This window comes from Carettochelys insculpta, chromosome 5, assembly GCF_033958435.1.
Source record: "Carettochelys insculpta isolate YL-2023 chromosome 5, ASM3395843v1, whole genome shotgun sequence".
In the NCBI taxonomy this organism is placed as follows: domain Eukaryota; kingdom Metazoa; phylum Chordata; order Testudines; family Carettochelyidae; genus Carettochelys; species Carettochelys insculpta.
In genome coordinates, this window is record NC_134141.1 from 5671231 (window position 1) to 5685479 (window position 14249).

The 14249-nt window shown below is 51.0% G+C and overlaps 1 protein-coding gene across 1 annotated transcript in view; it reads right to left on the bottom strand.

Annotated features, from left to right (window-relative positions):
* The window catches only part of LOC142013333 (neuronal acetylcholine receptor subunit alpha-7-like), a 92479-nt gene that overhangs the window by 63382 nt on the left and 14848 nt on the right, over positions 1 to 14249 (bottom strand). The window contains exon 2 of the mRNA XM_074994580.1: positions 10347 to 10486. Within this exon, the coding sequence (XP_074850681.1) occupies positions 10347 to 10486 (140 nt within the window). The remainder of the gene's footprint in view (positions 1 to 10346; positions 10487 to 14249) is intronic.

Sequence of the window (14249 nt, forward strand, 5' to 3'; positions counted from 1 at the left end):
GTTGTAATGGACCAGCTCAGTAGGTGGTGGGATTTTCCATTTCTCCCTAATCCAGACAAGGACAACCTCCTTAGGATATGGTCTTATTCACAGATACATCAGGAGTGACGTGTAACTTGTTTGTATCGGGGGCTACCCTCTGATGTACCTGCATACTACCCATTACCTTGTTTCCAGCAGGTTGATCAAAACACTGCTATCATCCTAGACCCTATCCTGAACCTGGGTTGGCCTGTCCCTGTTGTCTATTGGGATTGTGTTGGTACCAGGATGTATCCTAACGAGGTGTTCTGTTACCAACCTTCTGGTATGTGTTTGCGACTTGCGCCTCCTACCTCTTAGGTAGGAGTGTTTCTGTAATATCATACTGTTTCTGTACACCCCATTCCTGCCAGAATCTGCAAGCAGGGCCTGCCTTTGCTCACGGCTTAGTTTTGGTGCCTTATATCAGCAAAGACTTGACCACTTTTACCTTGGCCTCAGGCCTCACCCTGGGGCTGTGATACCTGGGCTTGTGTTTCAGGCCCTCTAAGGGCAGAGGAACACTTTGCTTGGATCCTCTTTCTCTCCTTTCAAAAATGTAGCAAGTCAGCACCAGCAGGTTGCTGTCAGACCAATCTTCCCCCCGTTATACCGCCCCCCCCCGCCGCCAGCTAGGGAGTACACACAGGGAGTGGCAGTGAAAAGATTGAGTGCTGCAGGCCACCCAAACAAGAGATGTATGAGAACTGGATCTGAGGGCAAGGCTACCATTTATGCTATCGGAAGGGAATAGATGGGGGGCCACTGAAAATGCCTCTGATGGGCCTCATGCTCAGAGTGGTGTAAATGAGGAGGTGCAGCACCATGCCAGGAGACCAGGCCTACATGGGCAACACCTACACTTCTGTACTGGCAACTGCCCTGCTGCAGAGAGCAATGTAACAAGCAGACTCATAGCTCCCATGCCACGCAAAGGCCATGAGTTTCAACAGTGATGGTAGGGGCCTCCATTTTTGGGGGTCCAACCTGAGACCTCTGGAAGAGTTGGTTTCCAGAGTGTAGGGGCGCAGCACTTTCTGAAAGTCAGGGATCTTGGAATTCCCCAGGCCCACTGCCCACACCATTGACCTACAAACTCCAGTGACCAACTCCCACTGATGGATTGCTCAGCTGACCTGCCCCTAGCGTGGGCAAGTCCCCCTGCTGGGTGGCACCTGTGAAGTTGTGCAGCCAGCGTTTCTGCTTCTCTGTTCATGGAGCATTTTTTAGGGAGCCATACCTCCTTCTGCTCCCAGTTTAGCTAAGTCAAAGCACACGTCCACGCCAAGCGATCCATAAATTGAGTTCCACACAGATGTCTATAGCCTACATCATTAGCATCTAGAAGAAGCTGTTGTATCACCTTCCAGTGTCACCAATTCTATGACTAAAATCTTACTGTATTTTATACACAGTGTTGGGGAGTCTGAGGTATTTTCTAGCCTGAGTGTGTCGTCCCTAAATAGCCTTCTGTGTGCTTTGCACGTAGTTAGCAGGTGCTGTGATAAACAGGACTAGACAGGAATCGTTGTCCCCAGCTATGCATTATTCATTGCTTTCCTCGACAGTCTGATAAACTCCAGCAAAAGTTAGCCAAATGTAAATTAAAAATTTACATCAACATTGAATCTGTATTTAAGATTCTCGCTTGTCCAGTTGCAAGGGATGTCTCTGCTCCTTCTTTGCCTGATATTGGCCTCTACAACATCCATTCAGCAAAGTACTTGTGCCTATCTGTACGCACATGCTTGTTTGAAAGACTGTGGTACATAAAAATGAGAAGAAGAATGTGTGATGCAGAGAAGAGGAGATTCCAAACAGGCAGTCGATATAATGTTCTTGCAAAGTCTCCCTCTGGGCTCCTCCACCCGGCACTTTGGAGACTTTTTCATGTAATATTTCTTTGCTTGTGTTTTCCAGAACTGAGTCCAGTGCTGGGTTGTTGGGGCCTTAAATGTATTCTTCTCACATGGGCTTGACCCTGCTTTCCTGGTGCATTGAGAACTCCTGGCCTCACTGGGAGTACTTGGCTATATGCCACAAAATAGGAACTGTGTTCCACCAGAACAATTATACCGTCAGCCAACAGGGAGGAGGCTGGTATGTCTCAGAGATGGAACCTTCCTGTGAGCTGGCCCACAAATATGGACCCTACTGCTAACCTGCTGACCTGGATCCATTCCAAGGCCACATCTTTGCCATTGCTTTCCATAATAGTGCCCTCATTCTCGCAGTCATTAAGAAAAAGACAAAGGAACTCTGGGTGGCTGGGAAAGGAGAAGAAAGAAATGGCCCGGCCATCTTTTTAATCCATGGAAGATATTCAGTTACTACAGTGCTGAGGATCAGGAAGGTCTCTCAACAGCCAGAGCAGTACATATGACAATAGAGAGAACATCTTTCACCATAAGGCCCAGATTTCAGTTACTTCTAACTTTGCCAAACTTCAACACTTTAGGCTGAAACTTTCCATGCCACTCGTTTGCCTGAGGCTGAATTTTCTTGGAAGATTTCAGCCCAAGTGGCTGAGCCAATACCAGGAATGAGGCTAGGAAATCTGTTTTGCCAAGTTCAAAATATTCTTGAAACTTTTTCTTAGAGAAGCTCACACACACCTGGGCTGTGGAGCACGGACTGGAAATTTAACAGGGTGTAACCTCCATAGTGGTGATGTGCCTTTTTCCACCCTCATGAACATCCACCTACATCTGGCTACATTATAAGCCCTTGCAAAATGACAGTGAGCACATGCTCAGAGACTGGCTAAGGCTTCTCAGCTTCATTCCCTGAAGATTCTGTCCCCCTGAGTGTGCTACAGGTTGAGGCTGCAGAGGACCAAGGAGGCCTTCGACTGCAATTGTGGTAGCAGTGCTGAGTCTAGCCACCGGGAAGGAGATCAAGGAGCCTAGCTCACTTGGGTCTCAAAGCCCCTATTGTTAAGCTAAGAGTGAGAAGTAACTGCCTGATTCACATGCAGAGAGCCCCAGAGCTGGTCCTTGGGGTGGAGAAGGGCGAGGCTAGGAGCCGGAGGGGGTGCAGTCTAGAAGAGGGTGGGAAAGGAGGCTGGAAGTGCTTTGGGAATGAACTGAAGTTGTGCAAGGAAAGAGGCTGTTGTCAGTAGGATCTTGTGATGGGGTGTCCGTCCCCCACTGGCAAGTGAGGGGTCAATAGAGCCCTAGCAAGGCTGTGCAGGAGATGGAGCAAATAGAAGAGAGAGGCTGCACAGAACAGCCAGTCCAGGCCTATAGAAGAGGCTCTGCAGGACCAAGCAGGATTAGTCACCGGCTGGAGCTTAGAGGGTGAACTGGGTCCTAGCAGGTGACTAGCACCCTGGACAGAGCAATGCTGGAGGAGACCAGGGGACTGAGATGCTCCTAGCTGGCTGCTAGGGCTGACAGGCTGAGGCTCTGAGGGAGGGATGAAGATGGTGCTGTGTCAGGGAAAGTGGCCCAGGGAAATATACTGAGAAGTGGGAGAGGATGAAGTACGTGGCAGCCACCTACAGGGTTCCTGGGCCATGATCCTGAGTAATCGGTGGGCCCAGGTTCCCTTCCCTCACCCGCCGCAGGCGGAAGGCTGGACTGCAGTACAACATCTATGGTGGGGATGCACAGATAGTGACAGATCCAGGAGGCTGGGTCGGGAAGCAGGTGCCATGATCCCTGGGGTGATGTGGCACCGAGAGCAGATGTAATAGGCAGGGCACCATTGAGAGAGGGTGGAGCTGACGGCCAGCAGGAGACACCATCATGGTGAGCCCTGCCCGGTTACAGAGCTCTGCTTTGCTTCTTGTAGAAGATGTAAATTACCTGTAGGAAGAGACTCTCTTGGCGACAGTAACTAGATTTTACTCCTGCCTCTGCCACTAAGTGTCTGAGTGACGCTGGGCAAGTCACACACACCAAACCTTCCCCCGTGCTCTGGCACCGAGCATTGCCCACTTTCTGGAGGCCAAACGTGAGCCCCTGGGGTCTGATAAGCAAAAGTGCTGAGCACTCACCGCTGCAACTGTGTTGTCTGGAGGCTGTGCTGCGAGCATAGGAGGCATGATATGTTGCTAAGTGCTCTGCAGAATCAGGGCCTTGGCATCTCAGACTGAGCACCCAAAATCAGTGGCTGCTTTTGACCTGAATCTCTCCATGCCTCAGCTCCCAGCAGGCTGCAAAAATCACCCTTTTGACCACGTAATTTGCCATTTTCGTCCCCAGGAGCATCTGGTTTGCTAGTGCTGGGACTGCGCTGAGAACTAGTGGGTGGGTGGAGAGAACACTGAAGGGGAATTATGGGACATGGCTGGGAGGTGCTACCAATGCAGTAGCAATACCTGAGCTTTGGTGTGGAAACTGTTCAGGCCGAGCAGGAGCGGGCAGAGATTCACTGAACACTGATGTCAACGTGGCCCGGCTGGTTTGGCTGAAGAGACCTAATTGCTTGAGCAAAGCAGATGCTACGTCCAGGAACAGACACAGGCTTTACTTCGGCTGGCTGTTAGAGGGGGACGCTCCCCCCACGGTGGGTAACCCAGCCTCGGAGCCAATGCAACAAAACTTCGACACTAGTAAAATCACAAGAGTATGGAAACAAAGGCCTAAAATCTCCAGGGTACATTCAGGCTGTGTAGCACATTCACACTTACACAGTGCCATGGTAGTGAACCCAGCTGCACAGCTGAAGCATGAACAAGGACTCCAGAATAGGGCCCACTGCGTTTCACAAGCGCTCCAGGCATTCGCACCAGTACTAGGGATCTCAGCTCTGCTGAGATGAGGTGGGACTGCAGGGGCGGCTGAGGCTAAGAGATAGCCAGGCCCTTCTTTTGGAACCAGGCAGGAGACGGAGCCAAGAGACGAATGAAGTTTTCCAGTGTGCCACTCAGCAATGAGTAATCTCTATGAACTGGGGCACAGTAATTACAGGCAGCCACAGAAATATCTCTTCTCTAGCAGGAGTTTTTAATGAAGTTATTAATTCTGCAGTGCAGCCAGGACATCATGGGGTGGGGGTTTTAACAAATCCTTTTCGTCTTTTTTTTTTCAAAAATATTCGGCTCTCACCCAGACCCGGACATCTTTATCTGTGAAAGTTCTTGTCCAGGCCACGAATCAGCTACTCTGCCCTCTAGGACTGGGGGATGTCCGAGCGGATTCAGCACGACAAACTTCCCGCAGAAACTTTCTCAGGACGCTTGCCATATGGCTGCTTTCAGGCATGTTACAGCTCCCTGGGAGAACAGGGCACAGGCCTTCAAGCCCTTGCTCAGGCGAGTAGTTCTTACTCCTTTGGGTCGTACCACTGAAGCCAGCAGAATGGAGTCTAACCAAGGGCTAGCAGCAGGTGTGTCGTACTGCCCTGCCTACTCCGCTGAAAGATGGAATAAGATGTTTCATGTGGTGGCAGAGATTTTTCTGCCACCCTGTAGGGCTGGAAGTGGGTATGTCATGCGTGGAGAGAATCTGGGTCCTGTTTAGGGCTAATCTAACGCCATTCGAGGACAAGGCAATTCCTGTTTCTCAGGAGCAATAGAAACCCCAACAATGAGGCTCTTGCCGTGCTAGGCACATAGTGCAAGAGGACAGATAGGGTCAGAGGGACACAAGACCAGCCGTGGGAAAGGGGCTTGCCCAAGGGAATGCCGCAGCTCAGCGGCAGAGCTGATAATAAAGCCCATCTCTCCGAGACCCAGTCCAGGGCCTGGTCCTGTGGACCATATAATCAGCCTAGTAGGAAAATAAAAATACATTGATGGTGCCCATCCTTACCCACAGGCCTGCTCCAAAAATGACCAAACCATTCAGTGTTGGCAGGAGAAAGCAGCAGGAGAAGGGGCTTCTAAGCAAGCCAGATTAAGGCCAGAGAACAAAGGAAATATCCCTCTAATTGCTCCTTATCCTGCAACAGCCACACCAGAAGGGGGATTGTGTATTGAGACACAGGCTCCTGGCTACTTTTCTGGTTCTTTAACGTCCAGCAGTAGCCCTTGTGGGTGTCCCTGGCTCCTTTCCCTGTTGGGAAATGAAAGAGTTAATAGCACCACACATTGCCCAGCATTACAGGTAGCATGTAAGCTCTCTGGGGCAGGGACTGCGGTTTTGTTGTGAGAGCGACAAGTTGGGTGAAGTTATATCTCTGACTGGACCAAGATTTCAAAAGAAAATGACTTCTGTGGGTTGGCTGCTATGGCACTTAATAGGAGCAAAGCCAAGGGTTATTTCCCTTTTATTGCAATAAAATAAACTTTCCTGTATGTTCACGCACAGAACTCATTCATCCACTCTGCCTGGTGAGTGGAACATAACACACCCACTTCCATCACCGCAGAGTGGTGGAAAAAACTGAGATCACATAAGACATCTCCATATTCCACTTTTCCCAAGTCCCCTGCAATGGCTGGTTAACCAGGCACCAGGACTCCCGAGTTTCACACAGCCATTCCTCAACCCAGCTCTTCTTCAGCCCTGGCATAAGCAATCTGCGGCATGGCTAAATACAGAGTGAACCAAATTGTGAAGCACAAGAAGCTAATGCACAGTGCAAGAAACCTTGCATGCAGTGGCCAATTAACGCCTCTGCGTAGGACAAAGAGTTAGTGGGCTGCAGATTGTGGCAATGAAACACACAACTGTGTATAGACACCCTGATCTTTGGTGTCCAGCAGAATTCTGAATTGAAGCTGCCAGTCTCGTCTTTTGCCAATGATGTTGAGGTTCCCTTTGGTAAGGACTGAAAGGTCAGATGTGGAGTGATCTCTTTGTGAGAAGTGTTCACCCACTGGTGATAGATGGCTTTTGTCTCTCCTCATTTTCTGTATGATGTCATTAGAGAACTCGGTGATTGTCAGGTTTCACCCATATCTTTGGTGTCGGGGGGGCTTGGATGCCCTGGAGGAGGCCCACTGTGTGCCGCGATAGGCGTGGACCCTACACATGCCTCTGGAAAGGTGAGTTGTGGAGAGTATTGATCATCAGGACAAGGCTTCAGGTTTTGCATCAGGTTGTGGCAGGGTCCGGTGCTACTGTGAGTTGTATGTTGTGGTCTGTGAGCAGCTTCTTTCTGATGCTGATCTGGATGAGGGCAGGGAATTGTTTGAAGAACAGGGGAGTGGGAGGTTGGAATATCTTTCAGGTTGTGGTCCCCACCAGGCATGGTTTGAAATTGTTTGATACCCTGCACAGGGAGCGACTGTAGGCAACAACCAACATAACGAACGGTTAGCTTTTCCTGTATCGAAACAGGTTCTTTTGGGGAACTGGGGTAGTCTGTTACATGATAGTCTAGTGCTTTGCTACAACGTCCTTGTTTGGTGAAGGCTGTTTAAAGTGTCTTACGGTGTAGATCCCAGACCTTCTCCTGAGAGTTTATTCTGCAGGGACTTCAAAGGGGACTTAACGCAGCCTTGTCAGGGCGTAGGTCATAGCTGATGAACACTAATGCACAGCAACATCTGGAGCATTAGACAAAGAGCAAAAGCTTTGTTTCGAAAGCATATCAGTGCGTAGCTGACCTTGTTTATAAAATAAATCTTCCCTACTTTGGCTCCTACGAAAGGGATATAGACATTTTGAATTCACTGGCACAGAGGACACCAAGGAGCTAAAGTGCTTAAAGAAATGTTCTTGAAGGAAGCTTTCATCCGGGCTTTCAAAAACCCTTTCCCCAAAAGGGGCCTTATTTTCTGGTGCACCCCCGCAAATATGTGAATGTAACTCCCCGGTCTCCTTAAGTGATCCTTGGACTAGAAGACAAGGTGGGTGAGTCTGGAAAATAGTCGAGTGTCATTCCTCAGGCTGGTAGAAAACCAAGGCACTCTTATTGTTAGTGAAACGAAAAGGACAACCTGTAATAATAATAATAAAAGGAGGGTGTTGTGTAGGTAGATGCAGGGGATGAGACCAAGACACACACCATAGTTTGGGAGGCTGGAGTGTAGCAGGTAGACGCTTCATATGCAGTAAGTTGTTTAGGGAGTAAATTGTGTTGTGTTTGCAAGGCGAGGAACCCTGCTCACTGAGGAAAGATTCTGACCTGGATCATTTACAGGTCACGTAGCTTCCACTCTGCAACGCCCTCTGGAAGGGTCACTCCTGTGTTGCTGTGCAAGGGCACATGAGTATTTGAGGCTCCTGTGCTGGGATCTGACACACACACACCTGCGCACTTGCTCCAAGCCTGGCTCTGGAGGAGCTGCCTGCGTGTCTGTGCACAGCAGGGAGTGAGGCAAGGGAGAGGCGAGTGCCATCGGGATGCTGGAAAGAGAAGTCAGTACTTGAACAGAGAACCGCTGCTCCTTCAGTCTCCTTGGTAGAGACTTACTCCCTTGGCTACCGGAGCAAGATCTGCTAGTGCTTGCAGGAGAAGCTCATGCTTTCAAATACCCTTGATCCCAGGATTGAACTGTTGTGAATGACCCACATGGGTCTGCACTCACTACCCATCCTGCTGCAACCTGTCCTTTGCCCTCCACCCTGTTCACGCTCTGCGCCCTGCACAAACTCTCCCTGGCTGCATTGTGCTCACAGGCCAGCGGGACAGAGGACGAAGCTGCTGCCCCCCAGCTATTTGGCAGAGGATTAGCTTGTCTGCAGCACGGGTTCTTGTAGACAGGCGCTGCTGTCTCTGCAAACAGCTGCTATTGTGTTTTGGGGGTTGGATTCAGGGATCCTGGGGACAGAGCAGCACTGCCTGCTTTAAAGCTGCTTCCCTTGTTAAGAGTTTGGTTACTAGTTTTCAGCGCGTGTGTGCACACGCACACACACAGGCTGGGTCTACACTAGAGAGTTTTGCTGACAGAAGGGGCCTTCTGTCAACATAACTCAGGGAGCGTCCATATGCTTAAAGCATTCTGTTGACAGATTCTTGACAGAACTCTGCATTTGCCTCGACAGTATTATCCCTCAAACATATGGGGTGCATCTACACTAGCCGGCTACTTCGAAGTAGCCGGCACAACGTCTAAATAGCACGCGTCGCGTCTACACGCGCTGTGTGCTATTTCGATGTTGAAACTGACCTTAGGCAGCGAGACGTCAAAATCACTATTCCTATCCGAAGATGGGAATAGCACCCTACTTCAACATTGAACGTTGAAGTAGGGTGTGCGTAGATGATCCGCGTCCCGCTACTTCGAAATAGCGGGGTCCTCCATGGCGGCCATCAGCTGAGGGGTTGAGAGACGCTCTGTCCAGCCCCTGTGGGGCTCTATGGTCACCACGCGCAGCAGCTCTTAGCCCAGGGCCTCTGGCTGCTGCTGCTGCCTCTGCTGCAGCTGGAGGTCCATGCTGTGTGCACACGGTCTGCAACCAGTTGTTGAGTCTGTGGATCTCGTGCTGTGTAAGCCAAGTGTGTCTGGGAGGGGCCCTTTAAGGGAGCGGCTTGGGGCTTTGCTGGCCCCTTATTTCGACGGAACGCTTGTGTGCATGGATGCTCCGTATTTCCTTCCGGGGTGGCTCCTTTCGATGTTCCCCATCACTACTTTGATGTTGAACGTCGACGACACCAGCCCTGGAGGACATGTAGCCAATAAGCGTCGAAGTAGCCTATTTCGATGTTCTTACATCGAAATAGGCTACTTCGACATAGTGTGCTAGTATAGACGTAGCCTTGAGGTATAACAACCCGTCGGCACTGTACTATCGACAGCAGTACAGTGCGCCAGTCCCGTTCTGTCAACAGTGAGGGCTGTCAGTTGCCGGGCAGCCCTCTTTGCAAAGCTGCCATTCCGCTTTCTGGCACCAGAGGGCAGTGCAGCCTGGCAGTTCTCTGTCAACAGAGCAAGTTGTGCGTGGGTGCAATTTATTCACAGCGGTTCTGTCGAGATTTCCCTGACAGATGCTTCTACTGTAGACAGCCACAAAGTACAAATTGTTCCAACCTCCCTATTGCACAGTGCCTCAGATAGTCATTCCAGGCTAGCCCATGCATAATTTCACTGTGTACAACTCTTCAAGAATGGCAATAGAAAAAGAACAGGCTCCCTAACTGCAGCTTGGCGGCTGGCTCTGAGAAAAGCCTGTGAGTATTAATGTGTAGTGACACATGGTTCACAATCTCTTTAACCATACAGTGTGGCTTTAAAAGGCTACAAGATTAATCCACCGGACCTCAGGTTGTCAGGGACATCCGTGCATTGAGCAGGATTCGCATTGCCAAGTGACAAATCCATGTGTTGGTACCCTGCAAAATATTCCATCCAAACCACGGCTCTTGCGTTCCACTCTAGAGCAGTTGGGGGGCCGAGGACACTGGCCGTCCCTACCTGATTCCCACAGAAGCTGAATTTATTACCGTGATGAGGTCGCACCCAAGAAGCCCGATTGCCACTGACTTACCACATCGATGATCTGCAGCAAAGAAAGTTGCAGCTCGACTACCAGAGGCTGGGAATCATTCACGACAGGGCGTTCCAGGCGGTTGTAGTTCCTCAACAGTTCTCTGTACAGGCGCCTTTGGTTTTCACCCTGCTGGGAAACTTTTGTAAGGTGGGGCGGGGAGGGAAAAGAGGGACACATTAATCACCTGGGCTCATCAGAAAGTCCTTTTAATTTTGCACCCGCCCTCGCTCATTTTGAGCACCTAAAAGAGAGAAACAGCTCCCCAGAAAGTAAAGACCTCCTCACTTTTGCCCATATCCGACGGTAGTAGTGGGGAGCCAGCAGCTGAGGTAATTAGCTGCCCATTAGGGCCCAGCTGGGGCTGTGTAAATAGAGGCTCTGGGACAGGAGAGAAGACTCTTGCTCCAGCTGCGGAGCAGGAAGGAGCTGGCAGCGAGGAAAGCTGCAGGGGCTTCCTAACACGGAGCAGGGCTAGGTGGAAAAGCAGGCAGAGTTGGGTGACCCCTGGCTAGGCAAGCCCCAGGCTGCAGGGCCTGAGACGAGGCCTAAGGCAGCCAGGGCAGGTGAAGGCAGCAGGTCCACCCCTTTGCCAATGATGAGTGGCCATTTCAGGCTGCAGTCTGCCCCTGAGGAAAGGAGCTAGAGGTTGACCAGCAGTGGGCCACTGAGGCAAAGTAGGTGTAGGGGTTGGGGGTTCTGTGGGAGGGGAGGACCCCAGTGTGAGGGGGACACTGTGGCCACGACAGGATCCTGAGGGAGGGGCACTGTGGTCTGGGAGGGGTGCTGATCCTGACAGAGGCTGGTGGAAAACAGAAGGCCGGTGACAGCAGGTGAGACAGCAGCCAGAAGACGGTGCCCAAGAGGCCAAAGAGCTAATTCCTATGTGACCAGCAGGAGGCGCCATGGTCGTGAGTCTCCCCCGCATATGCCAACACATCAGCTGTTGGTTGGTTTCATAAAGTATTGTGCCTGGCAAGCATTTCCTTCACAGAGCAGCCCAGAGCGAGAGGTGCCGGCTGGAGAGCAAGCGGCAGTGCAAGAGAACAAAACGCAGCCCTGAAGCGTTGGCAATCGCTGTCAGGCAGGAAAAGCCTGCACAACAAACGGCGTTAGATTTGGCCATTGCCCGACCTCTCTCTCTCTGTGTGTGTGTGTGTGTGTGTGTGTGTGAACTTTTTAAACCAAATATTGATTTTTTTTTTCCCCAACCCGCCCCGCCCCGCCCCGCCCCACCCCATCCAGGCTGAAGCTATAAGCACAATTCTGCCTGCATTTGCAAATAGTTTTGGTGCACCACAAAAAGCACTTTGAAATGGAAAAGCCAGGCTGCCAAAAATCTCTGCCCAGCTCTGAGTGGCTGTGCTGTGTTCCGAAGCACGAGCATTGGCCTGACAGTGGCATTTGCACGCGTTTAATCCTAGCTGAGCTAACTGGAGGGTCCTTGTTAGCAATGGTTCTACTGGGCTGGGCCCTCTGTGACCGCGTGCTGTCTGGGGGGAGGCAGAAAACCCCTCTTCTGTGGCAGCGCTCCGAGGGACTGGGCAGAATTGCAACCCTTGTTCTGGGGTGCAGACTTGTCCCATCGGGGTGTTGCAGGGGTGCCACAATTGCACATGATGGGGATAGCAGCAAAAGGGGTAGAGACATGGGCACGTTATTTTTGTCAATGCCTTTGCTGCGCCCCCTCAATGCACTCTGGCCCCATGTAAATCCCTAATCCTTTCCTAAAATCCTGTAACTCTTTGCTTCGATGATCTCCGCCGCCTCGGCTGTGACGTTGTGTGCTTGCGTGTGGGTTTTTAATTCCTTGTGCTGGTTTTGAACATCTGCTTTCCTGAGGTGCTCCTCAGCTGTCTGTTGCCAGGCAGTAATGGGAAATGCTCCTCTATCTTCTGTGAGCCGTTGACAATTCTGTACACCACCGCCTGCTCCAATTAAGTGTTTCTCTTCTCCGTGGTCTTTCCAGACCACTGACTTCCTTTGGCCCTGGTCACTCTGGATCCTTCTCCGAGCAGTGCAATGATTGTTGTTGTCGTTTTTGCATTAGTGGGACCAGAATGAAGCTGAGCGCTCGAGGTGAGAGTGCTCCATTGGTTTCCCCTATGGCATCGCAAATAATTTCAGCATTGTTCTGGCCCCTTGGTCCTGCGAAGACGGAGCCATGTGTGGAAGTTAGTTTCACTGGGACTGTGCGTAGGCATAGGGGTACGTCAGTGCATTCAGGATTACGAGGCCCTTGGACTCTAGGGCGGTTACGTAAGTACCTGCGAGAGAGAAATCTTTGCAGGGCTGATGGCATTAGATCTAAGCACCATTCCAGCGCTGGGGCGGGGGGAGGAGAGGGGAGTACACAGCAAGCAATTCACAGCTCCCCCAAGAGTGCTGGGGGGAGGCACAAGGAAGTGCGGTGCCCCAGGGTGCGAGGGTCACATGGAGGAGGGAACGGCCCCAGGGCCACAGCTGGAACCCCTGTGGACGGTGGGCTCATGCAGCAATCCAAGGTGAGGGAGGGGACTCCTGCAGCCCACCCCTATTGATGGCTGCCCATCTCTGCTGTACCCACCACAGTGTTGACTGTACTTGCCTGGTGGTCCTTTGGCTTCATTTCCACCAAGCTCTCCTGGGTATTACTTAAGACAGAGTCAAAGATATCCTCTCCACCCCCCGGACCCGCTGTAACTAGAAGCATTTCTTTATGGGGCTGAGGCATTCCACCTCAAGCCTGTGCCCTCGTGGGTCTGGTAATACTTGGGTCACTGCAGTCTCCGTTCTGACTTGATTTCACTTTCCTGCTCACTGTTATGCAATTGCTGGCATCCTCTCGGCTTAGAGCCCAGCCCCTTGTGCTGGGATTTGTATCCATATGTTCCTGCGCATTTAATTTTTATTTATGTAAATCTCCATGCCGTCTGCAGCCTGGGGGCTCCTGGCAAATTGCCACGGCAGCTGTCGGTGTCACAAACGATTGGGCTGTCTAATAAGGCTGGCATCTCTTTTATTCTTGTGGCAGGAGGAGAGGTGAGAGAGGGGACAGATGAAAATACATGTCTAAAGAAAAAACTAGACTCTCCACCCTAAAATACTCAGTAGTCAGTCACCAGGGAGATGATACTTTTCTCTCTTTCAAGGCCAGAAAACTTCATGGTGTTAAGTTTCAATGAGACAATTACAGCACTTTTTGGTAACAAGCAGTTATAAGCTGTGGTTCCGGGGGCTGATTGTGAGATACAGAGAGATTCCTCTCTCCACCTCAGATCTGAACTCCACTCTCTGGGACTGAATCTTTATTCTTCCAGGGGCCTGTATGACATTGTGGATGAATGAAAAAGATGAAGAGTCCATCACCCGAACTGATGCCAGAAATGAAGTGAAACTTCCATTCGTTTCCCTCATGCATTTACACTAGGGCACAGCCTTGCCTTGCACGAAGAGCCAGGACTAGACCCCAGAGCTGTTAAATCTTGGTCCAGTGTCTTTAAGCACAAGAGAATGTGCCTCATTTACAGTCCACTGTGTGGATTGATCAGGCAGGGCTGCTACAGTGTGTGGCTATGAAAGCAAAGACCGTTTCACAATGCATACCGCAGACCCCTGACTTACGCGGCGGTTGTGTTCCTGCACAACCCCACTAAGTCAAATTTTGCATAACTTGAGGGAACCAGAAACTGACCAGTGCAGCAGTGCTGGCCAGTTTCCTCTCGCCTGTGAGTGGCGGGCAGTCGAGAGCCTGGCTCTGGGCCTTTCCCTGCTCACAGGAGAGGAGAAACTGTGAAACCAGTCTTGTCAAGGTGGCAGCGGTTTCCCTGCTCCTGTCAGTGGTGGCAGCCGAGAGCCACTGACACGCTGCTTAGGTAGTAAGTTTCTCGGCTCCCCTGAGTGGCAGACAGCCCAGAGCTAGGT